This window comes from Pygocentrus nattereri, chromosome 17, assembly GCF_015220715.1.
Source record: "Pygocentrus nattereri isolate fPygNat1 chromosome 17, fPygNat1.pri, whole genome shotgun sequence".
In the NCBI taxonomy this organism is placed as follows: Eukaryota; Metazoa; Chordata; class Actinopteri; order Characiformes; family Serrasalmidae; genus Pygocentrus; species Pygocentrus nattereri.
In genome coordinates, this window is record NC_051227.1 from 19,320,991 (window position 1) to 19,343,328 (window position 22,338).

The 22,338-nt window shown below is 40.4% G+C and overlaps 2 protein-coding genes across 4 annotated transcripts in view; one reads left to right on the top strand and one right to left on the bottom strand.

Annotated features, from left to right (window-relative positions):
* Window positions 1-15,674, top strand: part of kmt2bb (lysine (K)-specific methyltransferase 2Bb) — a 45,912-nt gene extending 30,238 nt beyond the window's left edge. Inside the window, exons 18-37 of one of the 2 annotated variants that reach the window (XM_017720832.2) lie at window positions 45-152; window positions 331-441; window positions 821-897; window positions 1,319-1,533; window positions 2,141-2,244; window positions 2,887-3,024; window positions 3,318-3,476; window positions 3,577-3,694; window positions 3,795-3,873; window positions 4,837-4,997; window positions 5,110-5,262; window positions 5,571-8,730; window positions 9,153-9,251; window positions 9,441-9,550; window positions 9,688-9,825; window positions 10,185-10,437; window positions 10,610-10,717; window positions 11,683-11,766; window positions 12,298-12,427; window positions 12,673-15,674. In XM_017720832.2, the coding sequence (XP_017576321.2) occupies window positions 45-152; window positions 331-441; window positions 821-897; window positions 1,319-1,533; window positions 2,141-2,244; window positions 2,887-3,024; window positions 3,318-3,476; window positions 3,577-3,694; window positions 3,795-3,873; window positions 4,837-4,997; window positions 5,110-5,262; window positions 5,571-8,730; window positions 9,153-9,251; window positions 9,441-9,550; window positions 9,688-9,825; window positions 10,185-10,437; window positions 10,610-10,717; window positions 11,683-11,766; window positions 12,298-12,427; window positions 12,673-12,948 (5,781 nt within the window). In that variant the 3' untranslated portion in view covers window positions 12,949-15,674. The remainder of the gene's footprint in view (window positions 1-44; window positions 153-330; window positions 442-820; window positions 898-1,318; window positions 1,534-2,140; window positions 2,245-2,886; window positions 3,025-3,317; window positions 3,477-3,576; window positions 3,695-3,794; window positions 3,874-4,836; window positions 4,998-5,109; window positions 5,263-5,570; window positions 8,731-9,152; window positions 9,252-9,440; window positions 9,551-9,687; window positions 9,826-10,184; window positions 10,438-10,609; window positions 10,718-11,682; window positions 11,767-12,297; window positions 12,428-12,672) is intronic. The other variant, XM_017720833.2, reaches the window with a different exon arrangement.
* Window positions 15,675-16,029: 355 nt separating this feature from the next.
* On the bottom strand, window positions 16,030-22,080 carry igflr1 (IGF-like family receptor 1). Of its 2 annotated transcripts, none has more exons than XM_017720835.2 (7): window positions 21,921-22,080; window positions 20,812-21,001; window positions 20,598-20,640; window positions 19,908-20,064; window positions 19,673-19,771; window positions 19,123-19,248; window positions 16,030-17,397 (listed from the first exon to the last, which is right to left on the bottom strand). In XM_017720835.2, exons 1-7 carry the CDS (start codon window positions 22,048-22,050, stop codon window positions 17,072-17,074), a joined length of 1,071 nt encoding a protein of 356 aa, XP_017576324.1. In that variant the 5' UTR covers window positions 22,051-22,080; the 3' UTR covers window positions 16,030-17,071. The 2 variants fall into 2 exon arrangements, with proteins under 2 accessions (XP_017576324.1, XP_017576323.1); XM_017720834.2 differs by having other exon boundaries at window positions 19,673-19,774.
* Window positions 22,081-22,338: the final 258 nt, after the last annotated feature.

The window sequence follows — 22,338 nt, forward strand, 5'->3', positions numbered from 1 at the left end:
AGATTCTTTGCAGACACTCATTGAATCATCTCTCCTTTTCTTAGTGTACAACTTTGGACTACCTTGAAGATGGAGCTGCTGATGATGTTTTGCCCATGTGTGATTTTCGTGCTGTGGGCAAAAAGTTTGATAAAGGACTTTACACAACACTGGTGTGTGTGTTTTACTGCATTTATTTTTACTTCAGGGTTCTTGTTTGAGTATGATTTATTTATTTATATATTTGATTAAAGAACTTTGTATTGATAAGAAATAAGCATGGTTTCCAGGTTTTTCATGTTCTTGATGAGGTCCAGTGAAAAAAAAGTTTGATTATAATTTGCTGTGCAGAAATCTTTCCATGAAGATGTGGTAGGAGTCATTCGCAGAAAGCTTGAAGAGGAGGAGGCATTACCAGAAGACCAAAGGCCCACTGCTCTTGCTCGTTCTTACTATTTGAAGGTCAGATTTTGTCACACTAGTCATCCAAAGCCCTACACTAAACCACATAATTGCAGTTTGCTTCCTGCTTTCAGCTGTTACCTGTTTTAATGAGCCCAGAAAACTGTGAACAGATTTGGTCTTTACAGTACATACACACATCTTCTAAGCTGCTTCTCCCTCAGGGTCACGGGGGGATGCTGTAGCTTATCCCAGCAGTCTTTACAAAAATTCAACCATAATTTTCCTGCTCGGTCTAGTACACTTGGAGGCTTCATTTTGTTTTTGAGTTTGTTTTTTCCCAGCCCTGATGAAAAATAGGAATTTCTTGGTCAGCATTTAGTGAAAAATGTTCCATCCAACAGCTAACATACTTCCTGTTATTATCCTTTTAATTTAGCTGATGGAGGAGGTTTTCAGTTGGTTCAACAGTCAGGACCCTAAAGTGTGGGATCCACGCTCCAAACACCTTCCCACGTAAGTTTCTTCACTAATACATTTATAAGCCCGTTCTTTCCTCACCAGGTTGATAGAAATATATCTGGAGCTTTCGGGAGTCTGAACTTGTGAGAAGAGTGGTCACCAGCACTGCTCCTGGAGATCCTCCCCTTTGCAGGTTTCACCTCCTACATAATCAAGGAGGTTTTCTGAAGGCTATAATTTTATGGCTCGTAGTGTAAACGCTCAGACAATTTTATGGCGCCAGTTTTGATGTGTTTTAAAGATTTAAAGTAATGACCGTTTGTGCAGAATGTTGTTCAATGTTCATGTTACATACAAATGTTTCGATGCCCTGCACACTTTTGGTGATATTAGAAGAAAACATGTAAACAAATAAATATCAAGTTACTTATGAATATATATATTTTTTTTTTCCTCACCTCACATGTCATTCTAGTGGAATGCTTTTACATGCTGTTCTACCGCCGACAAATGAGCATATATATGCGCAGTGGAGGGAGCGAGATGAGAAGAGCCACGCTGTGAACAGAACCAGGCAAACAGTAGGAGGGCACTTGGAGGTCAAAGGGGAGGATGGGTCTGATCACTCTACCCCTTTTTGCCACAACAGCCAATATAGGCACTTGATGGGCTTAAGCCATGGGTTGAAAGGTATTTGCACATTATTGTTAAACAATCATTAAATTACTTTTTGATGTCCTTAACAGCTGTGCGTCTGAGTCAATAATGTAACATCTTTAATGTCCATAAACTAGCAATGTTTCTGTTGCAGACCATTTGTTTTGTTTATTATTTATTTATTTTATTATTCTGTTTTGTACTTCTGCTCAAGGTGTACAGGGACTTGTCACTTAAGTGTATAATAATTACTGGGTGTTTCCAATTATTTTGAAAGAATAAATGAATAGTGAGTTTGCTTCCGCTGAATGGTATTTCTGTTTGAATAATGTTGACAGCACTAGGTAAGATTTCCTTTGGTCTCATTTTATGGGAAGCAAACAAAAACAATGGTTTAATCAAAATAAACTAAAGTTTAATGCAAAAGTTACATGTTCTGTTGATTTTTCTAAGGAAAATAAAGTTAACACATTCTCCACAGGGAACGAATTTAAGTATAGTATTTTCACACAAATTGTAGTGCACACTTTTTGTTTAGTTGTTGAAGAGTAACATATTTGGGGAAAAAATAATAAAATATGAAATTAAAGTTAGTCTGAAACATCATCTGCTAAATATTTATTTTGGTGGTGTGCCACAGGAAAGAAAGGACACCCATCTAGATCTGACCTGGACACTGGGTGGTCAAAAGAGGATGAGCGGCAGTGTGCCTTGTGCCAGAAGTATGGTGATGCAAAATCCAGTGTAAGTGCAACTATCATAACAATCATAATCAAAGATCAGTACAACTATGCTTGTAAAGAATTGTATCATATCCATAGGCATCACTCTCAATAATCTAGCAGTTCTGTGAGTGAACATGAACAAGCATTCCTTTTGTGATCAAATCAAGACAGAATTAATGTAAAATATCTTGTTACCCTGTAATGCTCTTGCATCTTTGCTTTTTTTGTGCTTTATGGGGGCAGTCGTGGGCTGGAGGTTAGGGAACTGGCCCTGTGACCGGAAGGTTGCCGGTTCAATCCCCAGCTCCGACAGTCCATGACTGAGGTGTCCTTGAGCAAGACACCTAACCCCCAATTGCTCCCTGGGCGACGTGGATAGGGCTGCTCACCACTCCGGGCAAGTGTGCTCACTGCCCCTAGTGTGTCTGCTCACTAGTGTGTGTGTGTGTGTGTGTGTGTGTGTGTGTGTGTGTGTGTATGTGGTGTTTCACTTCGTGGATGGGTTAAATGCGGAGGTGAAATTTCCCCATTGGTGGGATTAAAAAAAAAAAAAAAAACTGTCTCTTAATTTTTACTGTTACTTTAGAGTCTCTTGTACAATTTGTGTGAAAAATTAGATGGCTGGATAACTTCTCATTCTTGCACTTCTTTACTTCTCCAGGATGCCGGTCGTCTACTTTATCTTGGCCAAAATGAATGGGCTCATGTCAACTGTTCAATGTGGTCAGCAGAGGTGTTTGAGGAAGATAATGGCTGCCTGATGCATGTACATAGTGCAGTTGCCAGAGGTCGCCTTATGGTAAGCCTGTACAACCCATATTATTGGTTGTCATGCCAAAAACCCATATAAAAGAAAGGAAAATAAAAAAAGTGATATGTATGAAATTGAGTAGATGGGGCCAGGATAGACTGTCAACTAGCATGCCAATAGGCTACTATACAAACAAGTATACAGGACTTTTATGTAAACTGATAATGACAGTAGTATCATTGCAAGATGTAGTGACATTACTATGGTTGTGACACTCTTTTGTCTAAGATCCTGTTTTAGATCATTTTGCCCATTTCCCTGAAACTTGTACTGTTCTACAGCGTTGTGAAAGATGCAACAAAACTGGGGCAACAGTGGGTTGCTGCCTTACTTCATGCCAGAGCAACTACCACTTCATGTGCGCCCGTTCCCGCAACTGTGTCTTCCAGGATGACAAGAGAGTTTTCTGCTATAAGCATCGTGACCTCATCAGTGGACAAGTAATTTTGCAGAGTTACAGAGTGAAATTGAGTTTGTTTCGATTGTCCATGTACAAACCATATGGACATGTGAACGTGCCCTCCTTTCTTGAATTTTCAGATAATCACTGGTCAAGGATTTGAAGTTCTTCGGAGGGTCTATGTGGACTTTGAGGGCATCAGCCTTCGCAGGAAGTTTTTGACAGGATTAGAACCAGAAAGCATTAATATGTTGATTGGTAAGCACCTCAAGGCCAGTAAGTGATAGTCTGACAAATTCTAATTATTTTTGTTCTTGAATGTCCTTTTATTTGATTCTTTTTTTTCTCCATAATTTAGGTTCGCTTCAGGTCAGCAAACTTGGCAAGCTCAACGAACTGTCTGCTAGCCCAGGGAAACTCTTTCCAGTGGGTTATGAGTAAGTAATATTTAAATTTTGTTGATTTAACATTTTCAGCCCAAACAGCAGACATGTCAGACTTGAACTAGTAAAAATATAGGGTAACACTTTTTATTTGAAGGCTACCTACATAAGGGCTTCATGACGCATTCATAAGCACTGAATAATGTGTTTATGAAGCACTACTTGAACATTTATTAAGTACTTATGTCAGTTCTCGCAACCTGACATAAGATGTTTTATGAAATAAATGACTTTGTACTGACATAATATGAATAAACGTTGAACATATTTACACCACTAGACACATTTAAAACACTATACATAACTATTTATGTTAGCATTCTCAAGATGGCATTGTATTGATATCAGGTGAAATATGCCTGGAAACCACCCCCTCTTCCCTCCATAGCATGGATAAGATGATTGATGCAATTTTATATCACATCAGAAGGTAGATTATGACAGAGATAAATACATAAAGGTTGTTTTTAGTTTATGTGTGAAGTATTGCTTTTACTTCATGTCATTCTTCTCCTCTCTTAAACCACGTATATGAAGTCTTGGTCTTGCAGTAGTGTCACCTCATAAGTACTTAATAAATGTTCAAGTAGTGCTTCATAAACACATTCAGTGTTATGCTTAAGCCCTTATGTAGGTAGCCTTCAAATAAAGTGTTACCAAATATATTCTGCCTTTCGTTGACAGTTTTTATGTATAGTAATTTTTATGTGGCTTTGTAGATTGAAGTATGCTCTAAGTTTTTTGTAATCATTTCTGAGAGAATGGCGCATCCCCATGTATTTTTAAAATACTGTACTAACAAATTGTGCATTGTAGCTTTTAAATATGAATACAGCTTAAAAAATCACTCTCAGAACTGCTGTTTGGAATAGTGGTTGCATGTACAGTTGATTGCAGTGTCCCAGAGACAGCAATGGAAATTTTCACCTGGTTTGTGTAACCTGATTGTGTTATTAGATGCTCCCGCTGGTACTGGAGCACAGTAAACCCAAGTCAGCGCTGCAAGTATACATGTAGGGTCATGGAGGTACGACCACCTGTTCAGGAGAAGCCAGTGGAAGAACTGCCTGACCAGGGAGACAATTGCACAATTGCCCACAGCCCATGTCTCCAATCAGGTAGTTGCTGTTTAATCTGTTAAACTCTATTTTTAATTAATTAAAATTTTTTTTTTTTTTTTTAACTTTACATTAACTAACATTTTTAACTCACTTTTATGCTTGTCATTAGAACCTGCAACTACAGTGGGGGATGTGACACCAGCAAATCCCAGTTCAGAGTCCTCCTTTGCTAAGCCAGATCTCGGCACTCGACCCAAAATCTCTGTCTACCCTCAGAATAGGAGACCTGCGGGAGGACTGTCTAGACCTCTACCATCTCCAGGTACCATAGGCAGCATATGTTTAATTTTAGACTGATCATTGTTTTAGTGTTTTTGTCTCAGTATTCTAGTTGATTTTTTACAATTTGATGATTTACAATTTTTTCAATAGTTGATGGTATTTACAATATGCTTAATTTGTATAATTACATATGAACAAATGCCAGTGATTACTATACAGTTTACCCAAAAAGGCACAGGGCAGATGCACAGAGCCAAAACAACAAAAATGATTGTCCAATCTATTCCAAGTTGTATTTGGTTGTCTGAAGTTGTCTAAAGTTTCATGAGTTTCCTTTTATGTTTTTAGGAGCAGTCCCATCCAAATCCCATCATATTTTGACTATTCGTGATTTAGATGACACTTGCAGACCACGACGGCACAGCCCACACTCTCAAAATACTGGGATCCGTGGACATATAACATGTCCTACCTTGGGATCTTCCACTGGCTCAGTTAGCCATCGAGCTGGGGGTTCCCACCACTCTAAAGCCACCCAGCCTACCTCCCCAGGTTTCCCCATTGGTGCTACTGAAAACCTGTTAACCTCTTCATCAGCCCGCCCTGTGGGTCGAAGTGCTTCCTCTGCCAGGGGTTCTGGAATATTGGCACCCCATTCTACCTCAGGACTGTTTTCACAGCCCACATGGCAAGGTGGCATTGGCAGCACCCTTTCCTCTAATCGCTCTCTTTCCTCCCCCACCCACTTATCTACAAGACCAAGGCTGCCTTTTGATCTTAATCAGTTGGACTCTGCAGAACTGCCACATAATTTCTTGGCATCACCACAGGAACTTCCTGCAGAAAATGGAACTTCACCTTTAAGAGACACTGTGGATCCACCAAGGAGTAGTCAGCTAGTTACTGATAAGGAATTCTCTTATACACCTTTCCACTTGGATTCAGACCCGAGTGTTGTATCAGAGCTTAAAAATGAACTTGAGATTGAAGAAACAGTACTAAATGAGGGAGTGGCCATGAACTGCAGTGAACAGATTGTTGTTGAAGGTGAAGAGAACCAAGAGGAGTTTTGGGACCGAGAGGCAGATGATATCAAGGCAAAGGTATCTTCCCGAAGATTACCTCATGCTATGGAAACCCATACAGAGGACTGGGACAATAGTTCTTCTGATGAGGATATGGGAAACTATTTCAATTTTTCCCGCACTACAGTTACTTGCAAGACTTCAAGAGATGCGTCAAAGAAACCTGCTTCTTCTTCTGCCAGATCAATTTCACAACTAGACGGTGTAGATGATGGGACAGAGAGTGATGCTAGTGTCACCAGCAGTAATACTCAGAACCTAAAGAATCCAAGTCAGGTTCAGAAACCATCCCAGTCTATTGATGTTCAGCATAATAAACAGTGGACCAGTAATGGGCTATGTGTGAACTTACCAAGTCCTATGTTTGATTCATCATCCATTAGCAATCAGCTGCAACCTTCTGCCAAACCTTTTGGTTCGCTGTCTTTGGTTGGTACTGCTCATCACAAGTCCCCTTGTGAAACCCATTCTAAAGATGTCCCACATGAAACTAAGGGAGCTGCTGAAGTAAATGTATCCAAATCTTCCCCAAATTGCACAAAATCTGGGCGCCAGGACATATGCCCAAATACTGGCTTCCTTGGTCAGACATTTCAGTCGGTTTCACTGTCACCCTCTCAAGACACTTTGTCAAATTTTGTTGTGCCAAAGGAGACAGACGCCGCATTTTCTGCTTTTGTTGATGACTTCCAAGCTCCTGGTTTAATTACAGACACAGGAATACCCGTAGTTTTGGAAAAATGTGACCCTCCCTCACCCAGTGCCTGCTTTACTGAACTGGTCCCAGTTCAGGAAGATACTCCAATTGACACACAGGGAACCACAGAGGTGAAGGAAATGTACTTGGATCATAACAGTGGGCACTTTGTTTCCTCTACAGATGGCTCCATGATTTTCTCAAATAATGTTTCAGAGGGCACACCCTCAGTCAGAGAGCCTGTAAATGGAAGCCAAGATAAAGTACCGAAAGCAGTGCAACCAAATTCTTCTACAGAAACAGTTAGTTCTGCATCTTTAGTTCAGTCTTTACAGTCCAGTTCCTCTGTACAGCCTCCTTTTGTGTCATTTTCAAATTCTGCACATTCTTCATCTGTTCCTTTATACCCTGTCCAAACCCCTGAGGGAAAGACAGTTCTCCCACCAATGGAGAGTTTTAGAACGAAACTACTGTCACCTTCAGACACAAGTCACCATGCTCCATCAGTACCTAGTGGAGCAATGCCTTATGTGTCTGCAGATTTGCCTCCCAAACCAGAGTCAGTGCTTGCTGCACCATCAGGCACTGGTGTGCCTCTTGCATCTCTTGGGCCAGTTTTAGGACCAGTGTCTACTCCTGTGTACACCAATTACGCTCAACCTGTGGGCTCAGCAACAGTCAGTATAGTCCCCGCTGCAATCTCCCAGCCGTCTGCTCAGTGCCAGTCAGTGCCCTCCATTATTCAACCAGCCCCTGGCCCTGTTGTTGTTAATGGCTATAGCTCCATGCCTATGCAAAGGGAAGCTGCCTCAGGACGTACAATTTCCATAAACTTTTCAACTCCAAGGCCAACATTGGAGCCTCAACAACCAGTGACCCAAGCATTACCTGGCCATGCAATTCTCACTGTGAAGGAGGTCGGTGGACCTAATGTGGATCCTACCCCTCATGTTTTACTTGTTAATCGCCTTGGCCAAATTTTTGTCAAGAATCCTGAAAGCAACACCTTCCAGCTGCCCAGTCCTAACTCGCCCTCCTACAACTGCGTTACACAAATTGCCAGCCTTTTGCAAAGCAATGCTCTGTCTGCTACTTTGGCAGCAGCAGGCAACTTGTCTGCAGTTGCTGGACCAGCCCAAGTCCCGAGAATGGTGACTCCTGTGATTCCAAACTCTGATACCATTACCCAGCTCCTCACTGCTAATAGCAATGGAACAGCAGCACCACAGGAAGTAAAGATGTCGAAGCCAAATGCATCTGGTGGAAATGTACCCGAAAAAAAGAAGCCACAGAAAAAGAGAGAACCCCCAACATCTCGGAAGATCAAGTCAACTGCATTGCCTGGTTCAGCTAGCAACAAGGCAGCGGACAGTAATGCACACAGTGCTCAAGCCATTCTCAACCAAGCTATGGCCAGCTATTATGACCCCAATCGAAATGGTGCCCGAATCCTGAGTCCATCCTCACCCCGAAATCCGAGTGTTGGAGGCAGAGCTCAATCACTGAGTTCAGTAGTCCTTCCCCCAGGCCTCCTTGTTGAACCAGAGTCCACGTCCTCTTCACCAGCTACCCCACACTTTGCATCTTCTCGGCCAAAGCAGGTTCGAATGAAGAGAGTATCCTCACTCTCTGATCGCATTGCCACGAAGAAATCGAAGTCTGACTTTTTAGAGCCTGAGATGTCTAGCGGGTCGGAAGACCAACGCAAATTAACTTCAACTGCTAGGTAAGAATAAGAGTTTGTGGAAGACATAAATAAATATGGTATTTTACAGTGTTTGGCTGTGATTGAAATTGATCCATAGACTTAACTATAGAATTAATGGCAGCCAGGTGGAGTTTTGTAGTTCACGAAGGCATTCTGGAAGTAAAAACTTGTAACACAAGGGACTATGTATCATCTGGAGATTATAGCTTAAGTATCATTTGGAGCTTATACTGATTGGAATAGTTGGTTTTTCCCAACATGCAATTATTTTTCAGAATTCCAAAATAATTAGCTAAAAATATTTCAAAATGATACATTTGTTGCAGCACACTGTAGACACTGCTGTGGAAGCATGCATCAAAATTTATAAGATTTTGTGATCTTGCATTTTTTTAAGCAGCATTGTGTTCAGTGGTTTTTGTTTTTTCCACTTTCTATAGCAGGTGTGGAGGAGTTCGCATCAAAACACCAACTGTCAAAGGGGTCCTTGACCTGGACAAGATCAGTGATGAGCGTAGCAGTGATTCTGAGAGTGCCAAGTATGCTGTTTTGTAATTTTTGTTGTTTTTAACCTGTCCATTTTGTAGCAGTGCCTAGACAAAAATAATAATAGCAGTACTGACAATAATAATAGCAGTCATTTTTATCCATAGTGGCTAATATTTCATGCATATGTGTTTTGTTTTTCTGATACTTTTGAGATAATTTTTGCTGTTTGTTTGCTGCAGGACAGGACTCTGGGATCGTTTCTCAGTGTCCCGAGGTGGTGACAGTAATAAACCACAGACCTGGGACACCACAGGACGTAGCACACTGTCTGACTGGAACAAATACTCAGGTGTGTATATGTACTCACATCCTCCTGAAGTCTTCTCATTAGCATGTTTATGTTTTTGAAACTGTTTTGCCATTTTGCTATGAAGTTTATACATACATACATAAGTAAAATCAGTGACTGTCTCCTTTGTGTATCAGGGATGATGTCGTGCTCAGACGATGAGATGCCTCCCTCAGACAGCGAAGACCAGTTCCCTCCTAGAGGAGACCACCCACATCTACGCTTTGAGATCACCAGTGATGACGGTTTTAGTGTGGAGGCGGATAGCATTGAGGGTAATTTGCATGTTTTGTGAGCTTTAATTTAATGTTTTTGTTTCCTTTGTGTTTTTCATGTGAAAATGAATAGAATACTTTTAGAACATCTACAGAGAATGTATTGTCTTCATAAAACAACTGCAACAAATTACAAAACAGGCCAGTATTTCACAAATACTTAGTAGATGACTCATTTCACATTTGTTGTTTTCCTTTAGGCATGTTCATTTTCATGGGCTGTTTCTTCAGTCAAAAATGCCCTTGCCTTCAGTTTCCCATGAGCTGAAGCTAATTTCTAATTAATACTCTTGCTGTCATGTTTTTACTCTCCCACCCCTCGCTGCCTCCCTTCTTCTCCTCCCTTCAAACATGCACAGTGGCCTGGAAAGCTGTCATTGATGGGGTACAAGAGGCTCGTGCCGCTGCCAAGCTGAGACAGCTGTCCTTCACTGGGATGAATGGTGCTCGTATGATGGGCTTGTTGCATGATGCAGTGGTTTACCTGGTGGAACAGCTCCAGGGGGCCAAGTCTTGCTATCGTCACACTTTCCGCTTCCATAAACAGGCTAGCCAGGAAGAAGATCTGCCCATCAACCCCAGCGGTTGTGCTCGCTCTGAGGTCTATCTGAGGTAAGAGCATCTGTGGGATCGCAGCAAGCATTAAAAAAGGTGCAAAGTTAAGAGCTAAGTGGGAGCAAAATAACATTGCCTAGTGATGTCTCAACATAGCACTTCAAATCTGCCCTTATATCTCACACCTGATCGTATCTCACATGCTTCTCTTGTTTTTCTGACGTTACAGGAAGTCTACTTTCGACATGTTCAACTTTTTGGCTTCACAGCACAGACAGCTTCCTGATGCTGACCTGTATGATGAAGAGGAGGATGAAGTTCTTCTCAAATCAAGCAGGTTAGAATGAAATGACTTTTATTTCAACCATAATTTCCTACCAAGAATACTCCATTTAAGTCAGCAAATTGGACTAAATCTCTGGTCTTTTTTAAGGCTGAATATTTTTCACATTAATGGAGCCATGATCATGAAAAAATGTAGCATGTGTAAACATTAATCAAACATTTATCCACTACAAATGGTATCTGGAGACTAAGCTGTAAAACAGCTTTTTTTTTTATTCATAATGTTTGTGCAATGTCACTTTTGAATAAATTTAAATATATTTGCCTATTCAGTCTAGACCTTGAATGTAGCACAATACTGTGTGGACAGTCAGAACAGCAGTTGTTTATGTATCAATCTGAAAGCCAGTTACAAAATGTGCCTGTTTTGATTCTTGGGAGTAAAATGCTCATGGAAAAGTGAAAACATGATTGTGTGGGTTTAGGTACCATTAAATCACTATAAATGAACTTTTGCCATTTCTGCTTTGGGCTTTAAACTGTTATAAGAACCAAGGCAAGGAAATCCTTGTACAATACATTGTGGTGTTGGACCTAAAAACCAATGCAGATTGATATATTGTTATTAACAAAAAAAGATCAGAATCTTTCTTTCTTTTTCTTTCTTTTTCTTTCTTTCTTTTTCTTTCTTTCTTTGCCTAAAGGAACTTACTACCTGGAACAAATTGGCATTAATTTGTAGTCAACAGATATGACATATGCCATGATCTTTTGAGTCATAGTCTGACAACCAAAAATACTTTTCTTTCCTTTTCCCTCTTGGTAACTTGGCATAGCATTTTATGATAATGTTGTTGTCACCTATAGCCTAATATTCATTATGATGGTGCAGATTTTTTATGATGCTCACACTTTTGTGGAATTATAATTTATGGTCTTAGAATTATCCAGGCCCAGGCTGATTTTAGTAATGAAAACAATTAGACATAGTTCTGTCATGTGATCTTTTGCTAACAGACGAGCAACAAGTTTGGAACTTCCCATGGCCATGCGCTTCAGACATCTAGAAAGGACATCAAAAGAAGCTGTTGGTGTTTACAGGTGGGTTAGAAGCTGTTCATTGGTATTTTAGCGGAAACCTGGTCATAGTTTCAGTTCTTCAAAACGTGTTAAAAAGGAAGTGCTAGTCACAATCAGCCATAAAAAATGTAGGAAGGTAGCTGATGTTTAGAATTATTAGAATTATAGGAATTCAAAGAAGAAACGTGCCAGTTTTAGTGTAGTATTATAATTTATATATAACATTTTAGTGGTATTACAAAATAATTCAAACTAAACTTGGAGTGTCTGCTATCAACATCTTTGGCAATTGTGGGTTTCTGTCTGATATATTCAAAGGAACACTGTTATGGTGGTTCTGCTAAGCAAAGAATAGCAATACTTAAGTAGATTTTCTCATGGAATGAAAAGATTATTACAAGTAACAATGAGTAAGATATTAAGGTATTTTTTTACAGGTATGTCCATAGAAATGCTAAGTGCACTTATACAAACTTGGAATGTTATCCGTGCTCTAGCTCGATAGCATTGCCATTAATATCCAGGGGACATAACGTCTTTTCACTGTTTCAGGTCCGCCATTCATGGACGAGGGCTGTTCTGCAAGAGAAACATTGAGGCAGGGGAAATGGTCATTGAGTACTCTGGCATAGTCATTCGCTCTGTTCTGACAGACAAACGCGAGAAGTACTACGATGGGAAGGTGAGAGAAACAAGGTTTCCGTTATGCTGTTGTCAGTTCAGACAGAAGCTCCAAAAACGAAGCAGGTGTAGCAAAGCAGCACAAGTCTTCATTCTGAAGTGCATTATTTTTGTCAGTATTACCTTTGTCACTTGGATGCTTCTCTACTTGTTATTAAAACTTGATCCAGGCTTGGATCTGTGGTGTGTGGGGTTTTTTTTTCCCCAGTATGACTGGTCCTCATTCTTCCACTCATTCTTCAACAGGGCATTGGCTGCTACATGTTTCGCATTGATGACTTTGATGTAGTGGATGCGACCATGCACGGCAATGCGGCGCGATTCATCAACCACTCCTGTGAACCCAACTGTTACTCACGGGTCATCAACGTGGAGGGCCAGAAGCACATTGTCATATTTGCCTTGAGGAAGATTTACCGTGGAGAGGAGCTCACCTATGACTACAAATTTCCCATTGAGGACGCCAGCAACAAGCTCAGCTGCAACTGTGGAGCCAGACGCTGCCGCCGCTTCTTAAACTGAGGGGAAAGTCGAGAAGATCCTAAAGACGAGCTGGGATGAGCTCCAAAATTGGCGAGCACAGCCTACAGGCAATAAAAGACAGTCGCAAAGGAAAAGCACTGAGAAGGGCAGTAGTAAGTCACCAGGACTCACTTTTTAGCTAGGGTCACATTGTGTCGGGCTGAACCCATAGTCTCTTTCACTCAGAGATCCAGAGATGGTCATGAGGATGTGCAAGCACTCCAGCAGAAAAGTCTCATAAGAACCAGCTATTCATCCACAGTACTGCATACACAATATTCCAGTCCACAAATTTCTGTTCGAAACACCTGGTTTTCTCTTGAGAGCGTATTGGAGAATAGATGGAGTTAAGCCAGGAGGAAACATCAGAAAAATTGCAGTGCATTTAAGGTGTTCAGTTCTTCTTAAGGCCAAGTCATCGTGGCTTCTGTTTCCTAACTGCTAAGAACATGCATTTCAGATCATATCAACAGTGGTGAAACTTCTTATTCCTCCTACGGCTAATTCTACATAAAAACTACTCACTTTGTGGTTCTGCAACAGAACTAGAACTAGACAACGGTGGGTTATCGCTAAAAGCTGAGATCACACTTAGTAAATAGCCTGTTCAATGCTGTTTTTAAAAGCTGTTCAGAGCACTCCGTCTGCTACAAATGTCTCCTTAAACCTTTAAAGCTCCTACTCCTGCACTGAAGAGGGTGTGCAGATAGATGTATTTTGTGGCAGTGAGAATATTCTATAACTGAATAAAATATGACTAATCAAGAGACAAATATATATAAATATATTTATACATACATACATACATATGTGTGTGTGTGTGTGTATGTGTACTCGTAACTGAAATGTTTGCTCAAAACTAGAATAGGTCTTAGTCAGAATTAATGTTGAGGACAGGAAAAGGCTTTATATGCTCAGGAAGAAGCTGTGAACCCCTGCAATATACCATGGTGATTCATTCCATTCGTTAAGCATTCAGTAAAATGTTTTCCATAGAACATCTCCAATCAGACCATTCAGTCTTTCAAGCTTTTATGGTCTATTTGAGAAACCACTGATGTAATTTCTCATTTTCTAAAAAAAGGCTTCCTTCCTGTGTTTTATTTATTCCGTTACTTTGGTTTCGGACTACAACTGAGCTTTCTATATTGTAAAACCATCAAGTCTCCCTTCCTGGGGTCCTGCTGTTCCGTTGTGTTGGCTGTTTTTGCCCATTACCCTTCTTTGTCCGTCTTCATGGTGCTAGATTCAATGGAAGTCTTGAAACGAAGAGGGAAATCATACATTACATGAATCATTCCTCACAGTGTAAGACTCTTAGACTGTTTGTGAATTACTTGACAGTTAATGAGTAACGGTATCATTTCTGCAGAAGTAAAATCAGGTATGGAGAAAATCAATATATTTTCTGCTATAGCTTCACACACTACTTGAGCTAACTGAAGAAATACACTTTGCATCTGTGCTCTCCCAGGTATTTTACATTTTAGACAGGCTGTTTTTGCCAGTTCTTGTAGTTTCCATGCCACACTCATATGTACTGTTTCTCATCCCTTACAATCGCATCAAGAAAATCTCTCCTGACCGTAGGTCTCCTAAGGCAGTGTTTGTTGCTAGAGCAGATTCGGTTAACTGCGTTCATCTGTGCAGCGTGTTCAAACAATGTTTATATCTAAAAGAATCACTGACCCCTTTTAGATAACAGCCACCTAGCACTCGGCACCTTGATGTCTCTATTTTAGGACTTCTAATTCTCTCCATCATGACAACAGATAGGCTGATGCCATCATTTGTCTTAGAACTGATTTAGATTTTATCAAGCTTCATGGTCCTATTTATTCCTGTTCATGTCTGTTAGATCATGGGAGTATGCATGCTTTCTATGTGGCCAGGGTCTAGCCAGATCTCTCTCTTTTGTTTACGTGTTTTCTTTTTCCCTTTGTCTTTTTGACTTGAACATTCTTTGAGGATGAGTTCTTGCAGTGCAGCCTTTTTAAGGTGACGTTTTGAGCCGGATGTCCTTTTTTTTAACGCTGTGTTTTTTAATCCTTGTTTTAACTTGTAAACTGTTGCCACATGCTTTGGTTAACTGAGAACTGCTCCTTTTTCCTGACTTTTGGCAAAGCTTCCAGTCTTTTAGAAAAGAATGGCAACAAAGAGAGTTCTGCATCTCGACAAGTCAGCCCTCTCAGCCGATACAGTGTGGTCAGTCCCCTGGCTTGTCTGTCCCTTTCTCCTGAACGTTAGAAAGGATTTGACCTAGTTTTTCCTCTTCTTTGTTTTGTTTTGTTTCACTCACTCCTCATCCCCCTCCCCAAACTGAACTTGCAAGGATTCTACCTCAGGCTGTTCAGAATGACTTTCAAAGAATACTAATGCAAAACGTAGAAGACAATATTGCTTGGTCTTAAATGTCCTGCAGAGTTGACCTGTGTGCAATGAAGGATGCAAAGCACTAGTCAAGACTTTCTGTGATGATCTGTCTCCCAGAGTTGTGTGGAAAAACTGTATGTTCTTATGTAGAGTTATTTTAAAAAGAATTGTGCTGAGAAAAAAAAAAGACTCGAAACTTGGAAGTGTGTGTCTTTACTACCTTGTACAAAAGTACCCTAAGTTTGTAAATAATTGTATACATATTTCTAAACCTGTTTAATTTTTCTATGCACTTTTTTATTTATAATGTTATTTGCTTAATAAAGATGTTAAAATGTTTGAACAAAAACTGATGCCGTTTCACATGGATTCCATTTCTTCTTCTTATTATTATTATTATTATTATATTTATTTTTTGCTGTGAATTCTAAAACCAAGAACTAAACTTAATCTGCAACCAGAAACCAGTGCAGCATGTTAGTTTAGTCTCTATAGATTTTGCAGTTGGAATTTAGGCAGCACTTGTTTAATAAGTATGTAGTACCTTAGTGGAGTTATTGCAAATAAAAGCATAGATCTATTGATTTTCCTACTATAAAAAGTGTAATACATTCAGACATGACTTGAACAAAGCATCTGAAAATGTCAAATTTTAGGATTAGGATTTCAGTTAATGTGGAAAAGTTATTTTAAACTTTACAAATATTCTTCAGGTTGGTTTGTTTTTTAATCATGCAATAATAAGATGCCAGAATTATATTTTGTTGATATTTGTAACCATGCCAGAAGGAACAGGATTGATGAATGAATACACCCATGTGGGAATTGAGGCCATTCTACTCTTCTGGAAAACCAAAAAAAAATCACAAAATGTCCATTAAATCTGAACAGTTGTCCAAATTTCTAGTAGCGATATGATTGCAATATCTGTGTATCCCTAGATAGAAGCAGTTATTGTTATTCTCTTTCCCCTAAGACACCAACACTGACGACGTAGTACGCCTGTTCCTTTTCAAAGACGGGTCAAATTTCCAACTACACATTGTCCCAAATATATAAACGTATTAAGACCACAGCAGCCCGACTCTGGGGTTATACACTCATTTACACTTGAACAAATGCCTCCTCGTCTTTCTTGTAAGATGGTCAAAGGAGTCTTTTATCAGCGCCAAGTGGTTTTGTCCAGGGGCAGAAGACCATATTTAGTACATTTATGAATTAATGTCAAATTTTAAAGCAGAATTTCACAGAATTGCTTTTTTACTGAAAAAGTCATTCAGTGGTTTGATCTGAAGTTGCATCATTCAGTCATAGCAGTGGTGATGGGAACCAAACACCTGCAGTGGTGATGGGAGCCAAACACCTGCGGTGCTGAAGACCTGCGTCACTGCGGCACGTTATAACCTCAACCATATATAGTTGAGTACATTTATGATGAAGAGATACATACAGGGTGCTGTGAACCTACATAGACCCCAAAGAAAATATGTTTTTGAATTAACTTCTATTTTTTAACCAGTATCATCATTGCAGAAAAACTATTAAAACTCAGAAGACAGAACTAGTTACACTCATTGTTTACATGAGGGCTTGGAGTAAATAAAATGGGTATATTTGCATTGTAGACACTGTAGTACATTTTTCCACTGTGAAGAATTCCAGGTTTGCACCATTTCAACCCACTTTGTGCACATGTTCAAGATTTTATGAAAATGCTGAAAAATCTCTGGAATTCCCCTTTAAATGTAAACTACACTTCCATTGCAGTTAAATAGAGTTTCCCAAGAACAGCCACTGCATCATTCCGCCCAATATTGCTCAGTAGGTCAGCCAAGTGACCTACATTCCAGCATGGGTATTTGGCAATGACCCTTTCCAGCACGGCAATGAGGGGACTCCTACTGTCCTTCATTGAATAGGCGTAGTTGATCCAGGTGAAGGGGATCGAACAGCTCGCGGCGAGGTGGCGAGTGTTCTTTACTCCAGGGATGTCCGGATCCAGCAGAAGGACGAGTTCTTCCACCACGTCCATATTATTCAGCACGGACTGAAGTGGAGCGGCCTTTATTTCAGGGGCTGTTGGAGTGCAAAAGAAAGAAAATGAGATGCAGACCTGGAATGTCTTTTTCCTACCTGGACATTTACAGAACTAGCAGCGTTTCAAACTGGCTGAAAAACTGCAGGATGGAAATCTGAACCAGGCCCAGGCTCCAGATAGTGTGCTACCCGGGGTCGTGCTACAGTCTTAAGATCTGACAGGTCAACACAAATCTTATTTTAATCCTATTTTATCCTACAGCGTCTTATCTCAAGTTAAGAGATATTAAGCCCATTTTACCTGATTTAAGTCGACAATCAACTGTCATGTCTGTTACCTGGCAACGGACCTTAAGTGCACAGCTCAACCGCGAACATGTAAACAAACGAGTTAGCCAAACATCTAACCAAGCTACCGGTACGGCTTTAAAGTTAGCTGAAAAAAAGGTCGAATAAAGGAAAAACGTGCGATAAAATGGCTGTTAAGAATAACGTGACAGAGCTGAGTATCAGAGCGTCGCCGCTCCACTGTTTGATTTATTCTCCCAAACGGTTTAGCCGACCGCGCTAACGTTACTCCCCCTAATAAACAGACACAGCTCAGCTCTGTCTCCTCGTTGGAGATCGTGTCTGCACTTAACTGCAGTTAAAAACACTAAGATTAAACCCTCACAAGTCAAAGATCCGTATTGGATGCAGATGATTGTAACGTCGTTACGCCAGGTTTGGTGAATTATATGCCACTGCATAAAGCAGCAGAAACAGACGGTTAAAGCAGACGTTAAGACAGCTCTGGGGTTTGTCTTGAAGTTAGTAGCTACAGAATTTAGGAAATTTCGTCTAGTTAGGATTTTTCTGCAATACTATTTTCTTATCTGAAGTTAGGATGAGATTATGAACTTAAGGACTTTTGTTTTGTAATAGCTTCTGTCCTAAATTCAGTCGTGACTGAAGTTGTCATGGTAACTAAGCAACTAAGCTAAGATTTCAGACTTAAGGATTTCTGTAGTACAGCTCCTGGAGTCTGTAAACTGTAACTTCATTATCTTGTTCCCACACCTTACTAACTTTACTCTCATTTCCACACCTTACTAAGTCATGAACATGATTTGTGTGTCTCATTCACACACCTTACTAAGTCATGGCCTTACTAACTTGTGGCCACGACTTAACTATCACAGTAGAATCATCTCGTTCCTACACCTTCTTAAGTCCATGACTTAATTATCACATTCCCACTTCTACATTTACGGCATTTGGCTGACGCTCTTATCCAGAGCGACTTCCAATTTGATCATTTTACACAATTGGCCTGACTGCATGTCTTTGGACTGTGGGAGGAAACCGGAGAACCCGGAGGAAACCCACGCAGACACGGGGAGAACATGCAAACTCCACACAGAGAGGACCCCGGTCACTCGGCCGGGGAATCGAACCCAGGCCCTCCTTGCTGTGAGGCGACAGCGCTACCCACTATCTTACTTAGTTGTGGCCACACATTAGGATCCTGTTTCTGAGTTAGGCATGGTAACCAGATAATTATGTAAGTTACGGCCACACTTTATTTTTATTAGGAAGGGATGTCACCAATGAGGGTCTATATAACACCCTAGACATGCGCTACTTAACATGAGCTGTTTACTGCATTTTTAAAATAGTTATGAACCTGTTGAGTCTCTTTTTTTAATAATATAGTAGAAAAGGCCACAAAGACTATGGCTCTTGATTTGAGTGTATTGCTGTGCGTTAGTCATGGCTACTTACACAAAAGGTCATTTATGTCCTTGATGTCCTTGATGTCCTCAGTGATGCCCAACTTGAAATGTTCCCTGCTGTCTGCCAGTGGTACATGATTACTCAGTCTCCTCTCACTAAAGCATTTTTTCATCTCTTTGAATAGAAGAGAAAAATGTAAGTCTGCTAAATCAGCGCTGCTTTCAGGTAAATGGTAAAATTCTGCAGAAGCACATTTTGCGGGGGGACTTTTTAATGGAAAGAGACGTTTAATAACAAGAGCTATTTTTGCTATTTCAAAGCAGACATATGACCTCAGCCACAGAGTGAGGGGAATTACCTGTAGCGAGGCCTGACCTTAAGTTTTTGAAAGTAAGTCTCTCAGCAAAATCCTATAATATTACGTGTGTCAGCAGTAATAGGCCCTCTCTTTTGTTTTTGTGGTAATTTGAGCCTTGAGAAGCGTGTCATCAGCCTTATTTCCTTTTTCCTGTTCTGCAACTGCAGGGGTTCCTCTCGCTCCCCACCCCACCCCACCTCACCTCACCCCAATCACCCCCCACAGCGTACACATACAAACCTCTGCAGCCTCCGTGTTTCTTTTTCTTAATGATGTAGATCAGACACAGTAAGCAAGCACAAAGCAGGATGGAGATGGTGAAAGCAGCCAAGGTGGTCACTGCTAAGCATTAAAAAAAAAAAAAGGAAAGAAAATAGTGTCAATTAACCACACTGTGCCAAAAATACAAGAAGTGGTCAAAGAAAGCACATAAGACACACACACACAAATAAATAAATAAAAATATCAAACTTGCAAAGCTTATCACGGTGTGGGTAACTTTTCGAGGTGGTTGTTGGATCTGTTTGGGTGGTCTTTGCTGAATACGTCGATTGTATTGTTTCACTGAAAATAGTAGTTTCAGTGTATGACTTGGAACTGGCTGTTGTCATCGGAGGATTAGTTGTAATTACCTAAAAAAACAAGGTTGAGTATTAGTGTGTAAGTGGGAGCTGAATTATTTGATAAATACATGTCCAAACATTTGTAAGTTCCAATGTTTCTTCAGAAATCAAGGGTATTAATAAGGAGTCCCCTGTTTGCTTCAGTAAAAGCCACTATTCTTCTGAGAAGTAGATGCTGGAACATTGCCGTGAGGATTTGATTGTATTTAGCCCCAAGAGCATTAGTTAGTTAGTTAGGTTAGGTACTGAGGTTGGACGATTTATTCTGGATCACAAATGTCACACCGAGTCATCCCAAAGTTACTAGAAGGAGCTCTGTTACACTAGTGAATGTAGTTCCACTGCTCCACAGCCTAATAGTGAGGGGCTTTACGCTCGCCTAGCAGACACTTGGCATTGGGTGTGGTCTCCTTTGTCTCATGTGTAACTTCTTTTCGCTGACTATTCAAGCTGTGGGTGCACGACTGATGGTCCTCACGTACACAGGGAAAATCTTGAAGTCTGCCCACAAAAAGCAGCGGTGGGCTTTACTGTTCACTTACTGTGCTTTGTGTTGTTGTAGGCTGGGCTTCACTTGTGCAGTCTCTGTTTAACATGCAGAACACATTTGAGGAGTGGTTAGAAATCAGCCAAGCCAAGACAAACAAGTGATTTCAAATCTTGTGTGTAAAACACGTCTTCAGTGGTGTAAACTGGAACACAGAGCTAGAATGTGAACAGTACACACTGCCAGCAGATTAGGTGTGTAGAACTCACCCGTCTCCACAGCAGCTGCTGTCAGATATGTCTGTGCAGGGCGACAGTAATTTTGACGATGGGCAAATGGAGCACGGATGACACCAAATAAAATTCCCATTGTTAAAGGTTCCCGCGCTGCACTTTTTATAGGGAACTTCATGCATTCCTCCATCATCTGACTGGCCACAGTTTGAGGAAAACTCATGACCTGTTGTGAAATTGTTTGATGATTTACTCATACTTTTCCAAATGCACTCAAAAAAAAATGTTTTATGAACTTTGAATTTTATTATGCTGTGCATTTCCATTTCCAATAAAGTCAGCATTTACAGACCTAAAGATGTTTTCAGTTTATAACACTAATGTCCCTCTTGTTATTAATACTTGCGCATATAATATCCCACCTGGGCTATTTAAAAAACAGCTGGTGGTACATTCAAATGTATCATTGTATCACCAAATTTTTTCCCTGCAAGATATTCCGTCAGCTGAGACATGTTTGTTGTGTGAATCAGTCGACTATGCTTAGGGTTTAACTTACAGGGGTTGGATAGACTAACCTAAGCCATGTTCAATTTAGTCCAATTAAGCAGCGATTCAAGAAGTAAAAGCAGCTACAAATAAATAAATAAATACATACATACTCTCAAAGTAATGAATTCCCTTCTGAAAATACACTATTGTAAAAATTAGGATTAAAACTTGATGGTCTTGCTTCTTGAGTATTGTTTTAATGGTTACCAGTAGTTTCACATGAAACAAAGTTGAAAACCATCGAATGTGTTTAGAATCAGTGACAGACCAATAGGATCCTTTATGCTGTGATATCCACCCCTCAAGGAAAGACAAAACACATTACAAACCCACCAGGAACAAAAAGAAGCCTTTAATGGTTTCCATGGCTAGAACTGCAGTGAAATGTCTATAATCTAGCACCAAAGGAACAAAGCTTTCCTTCCTATGGTCTATTCTTGTCGTCTAGGACTAAAATCAAAGGTTACAACTCAAAGTGAGATGTGAGAGCAAAAGTGTTTGTGCTAAACCCCCAGAAGAGGGAAGAGAATGAAACCGAGAAGAAAAAAAAGGCTGAATAAATGCAGCTTTTTCGAGCCCCAGCTGTTTCTTACCGGGTTTGATGGGATAACGAATCTTGCATTGCACACATCTGTTGCCCTGCACACTCCAGTACTCCTCAGGGGAGCTACACCGGTTAGAATAGTTTGATCTCCGGAACGCAGATGGAGGGTTGCTGCTCATGGTCGCTGCAGGAAATCTTCTCTCGATCTGCTGAACTCTCTCGAAGAGCAGGGCTAAGCAACGGAGGGGGAGTGTTTACACAAACAGGAGGCAGGGCAGAGTGACCATCATGAACACTCAAAAGCAAAAGTTTTAGTGTAAATCAAAAGTTTTAGTGTATGTGAGTATGTGAAGATCTGGGGCTTTGACCAGTTCACTGTAGGAATGTTTGGAGTTTCCTTGCCAAGATTTTAAAGCCTTTTTTTATTTATTTAGGATCTAGACATCAACCACTCATATATAAAGAGA